This window comes from Hordeum vulgare, chromosome 5H, assembly GCF_904849725.1.
Source record: "Hordeum vulgare subsp. vulgare chromosome 5H, MorexV3_pseudomolecules_assembly, whole genome shotgun sequence".
In the NCBI taxonomy this organism is placed as follows: domain Eukaryota; kingdom Viridiplantae; phylum Streptophyta; class Magnoliopsida; order Poales; family Poaceae; genus Hordeum; species Hordeum vulgare.
This window is the reverse complement of record NC_058522.1, coordinates 586,965,082-586,977,920: the sequence shown is the minus strand read 5'-3', so window position 1 is coordinate 586,977,920 and position 12,839 is coordinate 586,965,082. Positions and strand designations below refer to the sequence as shown.

Sequence of the window (12,839 nt, the reverse complement as noted above, 5' to 3'; positions counted from 1 at the left end):
GAGTACATCGCAATCAACTTTGTAATGTAATTATGTTTCAACACCAAATTAAATCCTGCAAAGAAAAAGAAAAAAACTACAACACCAAACGTGCATGACAAAAACTAGCTAGAGAACGTACGATTTATTATTATTGAAACAAAAACAAAACACACAGAAGAAGGTGAATATATAGTGCACCTATATATTTGTTTTTATTGAAACAAAAACAAAACACAGAGAATGAATTTTCAATCAAGACGAATGAATGGTGGAAATAAATTAGTATCTCTTATATATTACTCCACCAGTTATATGGAGTATATATATATTAGCTAGGCGGTATCGATGTAGTTGTGGCGGAAGGAGGCTAATGCCTTGCCTGCCCCGCCCCTGATGATGTACTGGTGGTACACCATGGCGATGCCGGCCCCGATGAAGGGCCCCACCCAGAAGATCCACTGCTCGTCCCACGCCTTCTTCTTGTTGTACACCACCGCGGCCCCGAGGCTCCTGGCCGGGTTGATCCCGGTGCCGGTGATGGGGATGGTGGCCAGGTGAACCATGAGCACCGCGAACCCGATGGGCAGCGGCGCCAGCACGGGCACGTGGGAGTCCCTCGCCTTGCGCTTGGGGTCGGTGGCGGCGAACACGGTGTAGACGAGCACGAAGGTGCCCACGATCTCGGCGACGAGCCCGGCGACCTTGGAGTATCCCGGGGCGAGCTCGTTGGCGCCCCCACCGTGGCGCGCGTACTGGGCGCCGTGCACGGCCCTGACGAGGCCGGCGCCGCACATGGCGCCGAGGCACTGGGCGACCATGTAGAGCAGCGCGCGGACGAGGGACACCTTGCGGGCCAGCAGGAGGCCGAAGGTGACGGCGGGGTTGATGTGGCCGCCGGAGACGCCGGCGGTGCAGTAGACGAGGACGAAGATCATGCCGCCGAAGGCCCACGCGATGCCGAGGATGCCCGCGCCGCCGCAGCCGACGGTGCCGTCCGTCTGGCGCTTGTGGCCGATGACGGTGGCGACGGTGACGTAGACGAAGAGGAGCGTGGCGGTGAACTCGGCGATGACGGCGCGCCAGAGTGACCACTTGCCCAGCTCGCCGGCGTTGATGAGCGGCGCCGGGCGAGGGTCACGGTAGTCCTTGTCGACGGTGTTGTTGTTGGGCACCATGTCGATCGATGGAGATGGCGATATGATGATGCTGCTTGATCGATGTTCGTTCACAGGCTTAGATGCATGTATATATACTTACAGGCAGGTATGCTATGGCTATGCATATGCTTTTTGTCGGTGTAATTAGGTATGAACACCATCTCAAGTGACCAACCAACCAGTTTTTTTTTTCCTAGCTAGTGTGAGCTTGATCTTACGGCCGGGTAAAGCCAGAGATTCAGGCTCCATTTTTGTTCAGGAGAATACTAAGCTGATTTAATTGTCCCATTTGATGACATCCCAATGGATTCCACTAGCTAGCTTAACAACCAAGTGGTGTCCGAGTCCGATTTTTTTTTTTTTTTTTTGAAAGAGAGTCCGAATTTCTGGATACAAATTACTCTCGGCCAACTAATTAATTAATAGTTTAACAACCGGTCGTGGTTGAGGGACAAACCGACATGACAAGAGAAAATTTGTTGGGTTTATTAGTCTCGCATTTGTGTATCTATGGATACTATAATTAATGATTTAGGGCAAAAGCCTCTTATAAACATGTGCTTACTCTCTATGGAATTTTTGGGATGTTGAGATATATATATATATATATATATATATATATATATATATATATATATATATATATATATATATATAGTGGGATCGCGGAGTCATGGCTAAATGAGGCTTCAACACTCGCTCAACATATATATTATCACCTGTTTAACCAATTTTCTCTGCTGCTATCATCTTTCCACTCTAGATTTTAAAATATATTCGGCATAACTCAATTAATCGGACAAGCACAAAGCTGAGCCTTAGACACTTATTTTTTTCTTCTTCTTCTTTGACATGGGCCGTAGAATCTGTGTTGCTAAAGTCTGACCACTTGTTCTACCTAGTCAGTAATATGTGCACAATAGTTTTTTTGCAGTGCTATGACTATAACAATTAAAAGTTGTAGCAAACAGTTTTTCTTCTGAAAGGTACCAAGCAATTGTTAAAGTAACATGTGAAATTAATACAAATGCTTTGCAACAATAATAAAATATCGTAAGAAGCCCATCTTCGATGAAGTGCCTTTCCAATTTCTTATACGAAGATAAGGAGAGAGAGAGAGAGAGAGGGAAAAAAAGGAGATTAAAGGGTAAGCGCTGAAAAGGAATCTTAAAGATGGCTTGAAGAAAGAAAGAAAGAAGGGCATCTCGACTGCTTTTCATTTGGTTGTTTGAATCTTCGGTCGACTTTTCATAAGCCAGCTGCACACATATGCATGCATGCACGTTCACACGCACAAGGTTGGATACCCATGCATGCTTGCTTTGCTTTGGCAATTCTTGCATGCATGCCCATGCTAGCTATCTACTCCCTTCATTTCTAAATATAAGTATTTTTAGAGATTTTAATAGGATCTATATAAAAAAACAAAATGAATTAATCTATATTTTAAAATATGTCTATATATATCCGTATGTAGTTCGTTAGAGAAATCTTTAAAAGTACTTATATTTAGAAACGGAGGGGATAGTATCTTAATTAACATTTTTTTGCGAGCATCTATCTCAATTGACATAAATTGTTCTTCTTGTTTAAAAAACTTAGGCCCTTTTTGATTCACAAGATTCTAAAAATACAGGAATAGAAAAAGTATAAGTTTGGGGTGGCATATCCGAAAACAAAGAAAATATGAAAAGAGGTTCAAGTAGATGTTAGATTTTTTTTTTATGAAATATAGTAAAAAGATTACATAGGAAAATGTTGTATGGAATCCAATCTTATAAATCAAAGAACCAACGTAGAAAAACTTTCTAAGAATTAGAATACTTAAAAGATCTTATAAAATTCTTTTAAATCAAAAGAGCCCTCAAGTTGTGTTGCTTATCCATTAAGGAAAACAGACAAGCATGCATGAATACGTGAGGGCCGGGCCAATAATGCCGTCGAGCTGTTATACGTCAACAAAGAAAACAAAATTAATTGAACGAGATAGATGGACGCACACATGCATGCATGAACAAACATATATACTCTATACTCTAGTCTACTCCCTCCGTTCCTAAATATAAGACATTTTAGAGATTGCACTATAAACTACATACGGATGTACATAGACATATTTTAGAGTATAGATTCACTCATTTTGCTCCGTATGTAGTCTTCTAATGAAAATCCGTAAAAGGTCTTATATTTTGGAACGGAGGGAGTAGTACATATGCATGGAAAGATATACGTATACAGTAGAAGGGAAAAGATTGTTTCTTCGCCGGTAAGTAACCCGGCCGGCGGCACGTACGTCTTAATTTAACATAGTTTAGTTTTGTTTAGAATGAAAAGGAAATCTATATATATTAAATTTACGAAAGAAATTGTTGGCAGCTACGATGAACCAAAGAAGTGCGCCATGCCTCCATGCATGTAACTGCTTTTGACAAAGTCTCTATAAAAAATAAAAAATAAAAACAGCGTACTTCTTCTTTTTTTTGCGGGGGATCAAATTACGGAACACCAAAGAAGTGCTCCATGCCTCCATGTAACTGGGAATCTGCATGCACTATCGGCGGCGGCGACGATGGGAATCGAGCCGAGCGTGAGGACGAAGAGAGAGCGGGCTAGGCTAGGCTAGGCTAGCAGCTGTTGGGTGTTCAAGACCAGTCATGTACATAAGCCCTTTTTCTTGGGTGTTGGGAATCACACTTAATTCTCTTGGATGTTGTTGTATATATAGTGTGATCCCGTTCTGATCATGTGATGGGGTTCTTCAAAACCGTTGAACCCACCAATGAGTAATTAAGTGGTTTATATGCAACGAAATTACGCATGCATGGTTTTTATTTTTATTTTTTATCACAAGTACGTAGATCGATCGATCGGGAGTTCATGCATGGTTATGTATGCAGATGCACGTTTTCTTTTTCATTTAATCCAATCAAATTATAGTTTTTTTTGTATGATGGGATGGAAGCCCAAAAATGGGTGGGAGCAGGACGACCCAGCAACCCTAACCGCCGTAACGACCTTAATTTGTCACACCACCACAAACAACACCGTACCCATTCATTCCTCTCCGTCTCCGGCCGATGGGCTTCCCCAACGTCGTCGACGGCCCGCAAAGCCGGACCAGCAGCAGCGTGGCTTCCTCCGGCACCACCCGAACGTCTACCGATGATGCTGGGAACGCCCCAGCTGGCCACACGCTCGAGGCGCCGTCGCGGAAGACCCGGTCCGGACGCATTAGCCCGGCGCAGCTCTTCCAGAAGCTCCGCCGCGCGCTCCCCATCCTGGCGCCACGCTGCGGGAAGACGGCGCGCGAGAGCGAGACCGCTGCGGCGTCCACCTCCCAGTCCCAGTCCCAGTCCCACCTCATGTCGAGGCACGTGGCGTCGGGCGGCGGGAGGCGGCCGTGCCGGCGCGTGACGGGCACGCTGTTCGGCCGGCGCAAGGGCCGCGTCGCCCTGGCGCTGCAGGAGACGCCCCGGAGCCTGCCGAGCCTGGTGGTGGAGCTGGCGCTCCAGACGCACGCGCTGCTCCGCGAGCTCGGCAACCCCGCCGGCGCGCGCATCGTGCTGGAGACCGAGCGACGCCGCGGAGCCGGAGAGGGGCCTAGTAAGCGCGCGCCGCTGCTGGAGGAGGCGGCGTGGACCATGTTCTGCAACGGGAGGAAGACCGGGTACGCGGTGCGGCGGGAGGCGACGGACTACGACCTCACGGTCATGGAGACGCTGCGGGCGGTGTCCATGGGCGCCGGCGTGCTCCCGGTCCCGGTCCCCGCTGGAGCTGCAGCCGGAGGTGGAGGTGGGGACGACGAGGTGGCGTACATGCGCGGCTGCTTCGAGCACTTGGTGGGGTCGTGGGACTCGGAGTCGCTCTACATGGTGGGGCCACAGCAGGGCGGCGGCACCGGCACCGGCCCGGAGCTCGCCGTCTTCTTCGTCAGGCTATGAGACCTAAACTAAACCGTGATGGGGTGATGTACGTGATGGGTGATGGTCGTGGGACTCGGAGTCGCTCTACATGGTGGCGCCACAGCAGGGCGGCGGCACCGGCACCGGAACCGGCCCGGAGCTCGCCGTCTTCTTCGTCAGGCTATGAGACCTAAACTAATTAAACCGTGATGGGGTGATGTGGCCCTGCTAAAATGCATGCATGCTGCTACGCAAATGCAAATGCTCGTGCTTACATTTTGATTAGATTTTTAATTTATTTATTCTTACCCAATTATATAATGCAAATGATCCTGCACAACCCATGTATATACCTCGTTGAAAGAAGTAAAGCTAAGCTATAAGCTAGTTGTATATACCAAACATAGGAAGGTAACCTCGTGGAATGGAATGTCAATGTCATGAAATCATTCCATTACATTTCACCTCGTTTTTCAACCAAACACACCCTAACATACGATTCACATCCTATGGGTTTGCACATGCATGCAAATGCATGCAGGCTATGGATGTCTAGGAATGCTCGTGAATGCTGATGAGCTCTCCTTTTACTTATCCTAGTAGTAGTTTTCTTTTTCTATAAAGGGTATTTTATTGAACTAAATTATCGAGTTGATACAATTGTATTAAATAAAAAATTCGATCTCTGCATCGACAGATACACACAGCCAAACAGTCAAAAAAACAAAAAATATGACGGCGAATAGCAGCCAGGGAAACTTGAAACAAAGTAAACCAGCCTAAGGCGTGACAGATCATATCTGAAGATCAGACATTCATCCATGGTTGTAGAAAACCTCGCTAGACGTACGCTCCAGCCCGAAAACGCCATCGTAAAAAGGTCCCTATCCTCCGGCCGCTGCAGGGTAGACCAAGTACAGATCCATTGTGAACATACATTAACAACCTGCACAGGAGAAGGAGTACGTATTTTATTAAAAACTATATCATTTCTGGTAAGCCACATAGCTCAACATAAGGCAGCCGCTCCCACTAGAATATGAGCAGCCGGCCAGCAAACAAAGGCACAAACGCCATTCTTCATGGTCATGTTCTACATAGCCATTCTTGGCCTCGGCCTGATGAAGCCTTGAGGAGCCAACTTCTGATCACAGGACAGATGCTCCTGCTCTTGGCTACCACATGGAACCAGATCAACATGTTCTTCAGTCTCCCCTTGCTACAAATATCATCGCGGCGGCCAGGCCCGAGGGATCCGCCGCCGTGGCTGGCTGGCTAGTGTTCCTCGCTGGGGAGAGGCTGCCTGCTCGGGAGGGGAAGGTGAGGTCCGTGAATGTCTATGCATACCTGGGAGCAGAGGAGGAGGAGGCGGGGGAGCACGTGCCGGGATTGGGGAGAGAGCAGAGGACGCATCCCCGCAAGGTTTGGCTCGGTCCCCGACGATCGATGTCCTTGGATGGCGACCTCTTTGACGGCGACGACGGCGCCATGGATTGAAGGAAGGATTGGAAGCGGGAGGTGGCGGCATGGTGCGATGGACTGTTGGTGGCGCCCTATTACTAGTGCAGAAACGGGCATTAGTCCGGGTTGGTAACGCCATTTAGTCCCGGGTCACCAACCGAGACTAATAACTTGAGACTAAAGCCCCCCTAGTTCAGGTTGGCCACGACCCGAGACTAATGTCCTTCCACGTGGCTGGCAGCGCGCGCCGGGGAGCGGTGACACCAACCGGGACTAAAAGACAGCCACGCGTCAGCAGCTGCTTACGCTGGTTTTTTTGAAAGGAGGGGTTTAGCTGTTTCATATATCGATCACTTGCATCCATCCACTTTAATCAAATATTATGTCATCTAACTCATCTAACAACTCATCGTCATCTTAATCATGTCAAGTTAAAATCTCATAAAACAGAAAAACACCATAATAATCATCATCCTAATCAATTGTGCCAAGTTAATATAAACCAGAAAAACTTCTCTTTCATAGGACCTAGTCCTCTCTCCTAGGTAAAATGTCATAAAACAGAATAACACCTATGTCTCCGTGATGAAGTAGAGAGATCCAATGGTCTCCAACTTCTGGCTTGCGATCCTTCTTTATTTCTTTCCATGCTTCAATTTGTAGCCGTCCTTGTGATTTGCGCTCAATCGAGTATGGAGAATCGAACTGAACTCTCTCGTAGGGCTTTTAATTGTCATATGACCTTTGTCATGCATCAACAGAGGCACATCATCATTTGACAATTTCTGTTAAAGAACATAATAATTTTAGTTTGTATATAGTTTATACTGAAATATTCAAAATGTCTTATATTTATGAAACGGATGGAGTAGCTTACAAGCTTTCTTGGACTCACCTAATTTATGATGGTTCATTAATTTATCGTATAAGTAGTCTATCCATGTATATCATTTTTCTAAGTGTGTAAATTTGATATTTTTACATTTTCAAAGATCCTGAAAAAAAAATATAGATATACATGGAGGCACAATGGACAAGTGTGTAAATTTTCATAATGTAATACGTTAAAATAAGGGCCGTGAAAAAAATCTGAGGCTTTTTAGCGCATAATGGATAAGAAAAAGTCAAAGTGGTTGAAATGAATGCAGTCATAAATTAAGGATCAGAAATTTGGTTGTGGAGGTACTAACCGGCAGATTTGACTCTCAAAAAAATATGGAGCATGCATGTAGCAGAATGAAGAGTTGACAGCAAGCGTTGCGTTGCAGAATGAAGAGTCGATCGGTTCTACTATCTCGATCGCATCTGCTGATTAATTTGCAGGTTTGACAACTTGTGTGCAACAGTGGTGGAACCTGCTATTCTGTAAGATTTGACAAGTCAGAAATATGGATGGCGAATTAATTAATAAACCTTAGCTTGCTTCAGAAATAGAAAAACACAAAAGTAGGGAGTCAAGAAGTCTTACCCGGGGTATAGTTATTAGTAATAATCGACGGATAAATCTGGGCTGGTTCTTTTGATTTTCTCAATTTGCTCCTTCATCTCAGCGCTGCCAACATTCAGCACTTGGAATTTTCTCAGCGAAAGCGGGAGGCCCTCCTTGGGCATCGATCGGATGTTTGGACAGTGAACCACACGTAACTCCTCCAGAGAAGAAAGGCGATGTAACCCTTGAGGAAGGGACCCAAGAACCGCGCAATATATAAAACCTAGATTCTGGAGGGAGGTGAGGAGCTGCAGCGCTTTCTCTTGCTCTTCCGTCAAGCTTTCCGTCCTCCTGTCAGAATCGAATTCAAGTGTGCGGAGCGCCGGGGCGAGGAAGTTGCAAATAGGAGCAACAAGCAATCCATAGATGCCATCCACGCTGAGTACCTCCAATCTAGACATGTAACTTTCAGCGGGCAATAATTCGGCCCTCTGAGAGTGAGAGTGAGAGTGAGAGTGAGAGTGAGAGGCCACCTCTGAGAGCATATCTGCTGCTAAGGTGTTGCACTGACACACTTGTAGCTCTGTGAGGTTGACTGCGATGAGAGGATTGAATCCGTCCACTGTTAAATTACTGCACCTACCTAGCCTTAGCCTGGTGAGGGACGTGAGGTTTGAGAGCAGACCCATTGACTTCATGCTTGGCTCGTCCCAAACATCAAGTTCCCTCAGGGAAGCAGGGAAAGGGTAAATAATGGTATCTGCTGATTCTCCCGTGCCCAAGGAGGGCCACCGACTGAACAATTTGTGACAGTCAGATATTGTTAATGATTGGAGCAATGAGTTTCCCTCCTGAATTCCTCCTCCAATATTAGCCTCCTTCTCCACAGGCACAAGAACCAGCCCCCTACACTTTGAGAAGGTAAGTTCCTGCAGTGAACTGGATGATGGGAGCTGCATTACACATTCCTCATAGTCATGGTTTCCATATCCAACTATCTCCAACACAGAAACAGCTGGGAAACAGTTTAATACTTTTGAAGATGATGATTTGCTGCTGCTGCTGCTAAGATGAGATATATCTAATTTGAGACTCTTAACTGAACGCAAGACAAAACTGCCATCCAGCTCTTCAGGGAACAAACCGTCGCATCTTCCGACACTTAGCTCTGTTAGGGATTTAAACTTTTCAATGTGTGTCAATGATATGTGCGATACATTATCAATATCCATTTCTTCTACTTTATCCACATTGTGGTAGGCCAAAGCACCGCCATACCCTCTAACAACCAATTTCTTTCCATCATAAGACAACAACGTTTCTGGATCAGCTCTTCCACCTGTTTTAACAACCAAGTCTGTCAGTGTGGAGGTGTGAGGCATGGAAAGCAGACACATCTTGGGGCACCCAGAAACTTCAAGTCTGCGCAAATTGGTGCACGATACCTCCGACAAGGGCATCACACAGAGTCTGGGACAATCGATGCATATGATCATTTCAAGACTTGGGAAGGAATAACAATTAGGTTCCACAACCCATTCAGCTAGTTCCGGCATCTCATAAAACTCAACTTCCTTCAACCGCATAAAACATTCGCCTGGAGCGCCACCACATCCAAGCCCAAACTGATGCATTCCAGAAATTTTCTTCAATGTGAGTCCCTTGAGATTTGGCAGCGTCCCAAAGGGCGGAAGGATGCTCCAAGATATGCCTTCTAAAATGAGAGTTTCTAAACTTTTTAACCAGATGTCAAGACACAACCAACTAGGACCAATCGTACCACCATGATTTGCAATTGTAAGTGCTCTAAGATTAGGGTGTGGTCGAAGGGCATCAACAATATCAGCATCTGTAGTTGGTCGATTAGAGTTGTCCCAGTGTAATCCCAACTCCTTCAGACTCCTTTTCAACATCAGTTTGGCTGCGGTAGCTTCCTCCATGGTCGCCACGTGTTCAAGACCACGTATGATGAGTTTTCTTTCAAGCTCTGTCAATGCCCCAAGTTCTGACAGTTCAAATCCCATGCTCTCCTGCTTAACATGGAATTTTTTTAGCTCCTGCAGATGCTTCATCTTTCCGACATTGCGAATATTGGAGTGGAGTTCACTTTCAGCACGGAAATCAAGTAAATTCTCAAGGTGGCTAAAGTCTTCAGGCAAATCAGAACCCCCACGCCAACCATCTAGGTCCAAGAATTTCAAGTGATAAAATCTTGATAGTGTACCAGGTAACCTCATTTCCCTGTCACTGTAGAATGATGAAGTAATTTTGAGGTACTGGAGGTGGATAAGTTTTGAGAACCTATACGGAAAAGATTCTGCAGACTTCACCACTATAAATAGGACACGCAGACTATTTATTTCCTTGAAGGTATCTTTCAAAAGCTTGGTGATTCTTTCTTCTTCATATTCTCTAAAAATCATCAAAGTCCGCAGATTAGCAATGTATATCCTCTCCCTTAGTTTACACATTTCTTGCTCAAAATTTGCATCATATCTGTCTTCTATGTTGATAGACAAGTGCCGAACAGATTGTGGGGTGGCATCAGCTCTGAAATCTAAGCCACTTATATTGAGGCATTCTTGTGCAGAAACACTCCTAGATAGCTCATGCATCAAATCATGCATTACATAGCAATCAAATTCCTTCATTTGGTTGTATATATTATCCCAATAATTGGATTTCTTCTTCATAAAAAAACCATTGTCCACTAGTTCTTCCAAGTAATCCCTATTGGCTTGGTGCTTAGAGTCTATGATGCCCGTTGAAACCCAGAAATGATTTATTTCTGAAGAAGTAAACTCATGATCTTCAGGGAAAAGGCCACAATAGGAAAATGATTTCTTCAGATCAAAAGGGAGGAAATCGTAGCTAATCTTTAAGGATGGCATGATATCATCATCTTTTTGCTGCTCTAGCCACTGATGATTTCCAAGAACCCCATTCCAATGTTCCCGAGAAAGGTCCTTGTGCAATAGCTTACCAACTGTTTTGGCTGCGAGGGGGGAACCCTTTAGCTTGTCTGCAATTTTCCGTGCAATACCAGCTAAATCATATTCGTAATGCTCAGGCTTGTCGTCTCCACCAAATATACATGCTTCAAAGAACGTGAAGAAAGCATTAGACTCCAAACCTCGCAGCTCTAGTGGATCAAGTGTTTTCACCATGTCTGCTACCTTTGGGAATCGAGTTGTGACAAGTAGCATGCTTCCTTTGGCTTCCCCCTTTGTGAAGGGAGCTAGCAGGGTTTTCCACTGATCCTCACCGTCGCATTTCCATATATCATCCAAGACAATCAGAAACCTCTTGGACTTGAGACGTTCTGCTATGGATCTCTGAAGCTGGTCTAGATTGGTTGTTTCATTTGCAACGCTGCTGCTTCCTGCTCCTCCAGTTGCAGGTATGCAGCCAATGATCTCCCTGGTTAGCTTAAGCACATCGAAATCAGTGGATACGCATACCCAGACTTTGACATGGAAATGCTCTTGAGTCCTTGCATCGTTATACAGATGTTGGAGGAAAGTTGTCTTTCCAATACCCCCTGGACCAACTATAGGAAGAACAGAAACAGTCTTGGTGGCAGCCCCAATGGTATCAGTGATCCGGTCGACAGCTTCCTCAAAAGTGTCTCTCCTGCCATGCAATGTATCTTGTATAATCATGGAAACAGTCTGAGGCCGTCGTAGGACGACTGGGGTGCTGTTGGTTGGGATGGTGCCGAGCAAATTGGAGACGGAATCACAGTGGGACTGCATGGCCTGTAACACGGACTTGATTTGTCTGGACATGGACACTCTGTCAAAATGCAGCAGCGTATCAACATTGTCATCAACAGTAGCAGAGTTGGAGTTGGTGGTGATGCCGGCAACAGCATCACCACCACCGACGCCGGCAACAGCAGCAGCAGCACCACCACCATTCCTCTTGATCTTGGGTGTACAGGAGGAGCAAGATAAGCAGTGGAGTAAGGTGCCTAGGGTGTTTGTGACGCGGCGTGGTGCACCACCGGCAGCAGCAGCAGCATCGCTCTTGACCTTGGGTGTAGAGGAGGAGCAAGAAAAGCAGTGGAGCAAGCTGGTTAGGGTGTGGCCAAGAGCAGTACCGGCGTGGAGAGCAGTACTGGTTTGGGTGGTGGCGTGGTTGGTGGCGTGGAGCCTGTCATGGATCTGGAAGTAGTGGAGCTCATCCAGCAGGTCCTCGGCCTGGTCGGCGTCCCTGCTCAGCTTCTCCAGCAAGCGATGCAGGCCAGGGTTGTGGCGGACGTCGCTCACCAACTGGGCGTTGTGCAGCAGGCCCTGCGTGTGCAGCAGCTTATCCCTGATCTCCTCCGAGTTTTGGCCGAGCTGGAGGCTGTCCACGTACGCCGCCACCAGGCCATCGGACAGCGTCGTCCACACCTTGCCCAGGAGCGAGGCCGCCGAGCCGACAGCCACCTCCATCTCTCCCTCTCTCTGCAGACAGACACTCCGCCGGCCGCCTCTCCTAGCGCCGGAGTAGTGATGGAGAGGAAGCAGCAGAAAGCGGGGTGGTTTGGTGTTGGTGGGCTGCGAGGAAGGCGCTTGTTTGTGAAGTATTTGGTCGTTTGATTCATGTCTGAAGAGACAAGGAAGCCTGCTTTGCTTTGCTTGGGACTAAATGAAGCATTCAAATTAGAATACTGATGATGGAACTAAAGTTGACACAAACCTCACTACTATTCTATCAAAAGGAATAATGAATGGAACTAAAGTATGTCCATGAGATCGGATGAGATCTGCAGTGATGTACATAATTAAAGTGCAACTGATTATTACGTAAACAAACCAAATTAGTGCCTCTTTCCATGCTGGATGAATATGCCAACTTAATAATGTGATCCATTTGCGGTGCCCCTTCACAAACATGCTTATTGGTTAAAGCAGTCGCTTT

The 12,839-nt window shown here is 46.3% G+C and overlaps 3 protein-coding genes across 3 annotated transcripts; 1 reads left to right on the top strand and 2 right to left on the bottom strand.

Moving 5' to 3' along the window:
* Positions 1–251: 251 nt before the first annotated feature.
* LOC123399722 (aquaporin PIP2-2-like) lies at positions 252–1,181 on the bottom strand. Its single transcript, XM_045094109.1, has one exon. The coding sequence runs from the start codon at positions 1,155–1,157 to the stop codon at positions 315–317; it is 843 nt and encodes a 280-aa protein (XP_044950044.1). The 5' UTR covers positions 1,158–1,181; the 3' UTR covers positions 252–314.
* Positions 1,182–4,216: 3,035 nt separating this feature from the next.
* Positions 4,217–5,126, top strand: LOC123397468 (protein MIZU-KUSSEI 1-like). The gene has a single exon (XM_045091994.1). The coding sequence runs from the start codon at positions 4,217–4,219 to the stop codon at positions 5,078–5,080; it is 864 nt and encodes a 287-aa protein (XP_044947929.1). The 3' UTR covers positions 5,081–5,126.
* A 2,850-nt stretch (positions 5,127–7,976) lies between these two features.
* Positions 7,977–12,419, bottom strand: LOC123399720 (putative disease resistance protein RGA3). The gene has a single exon (XM_045094108.1). It carries the CDS (start codon positions 12,368–12,370, stop codon positions 7,985–7,987), a length of 4,386 nt encoding a protein of 1,461 aa, XP_044950043.1. The 5' UTR covers positions 12,371–12,419; the 3' UTR covers positions 7,977–7,984.
* Between the last annotated feature and the right edge of the window lie 420 nt (positions 12,420–12,839).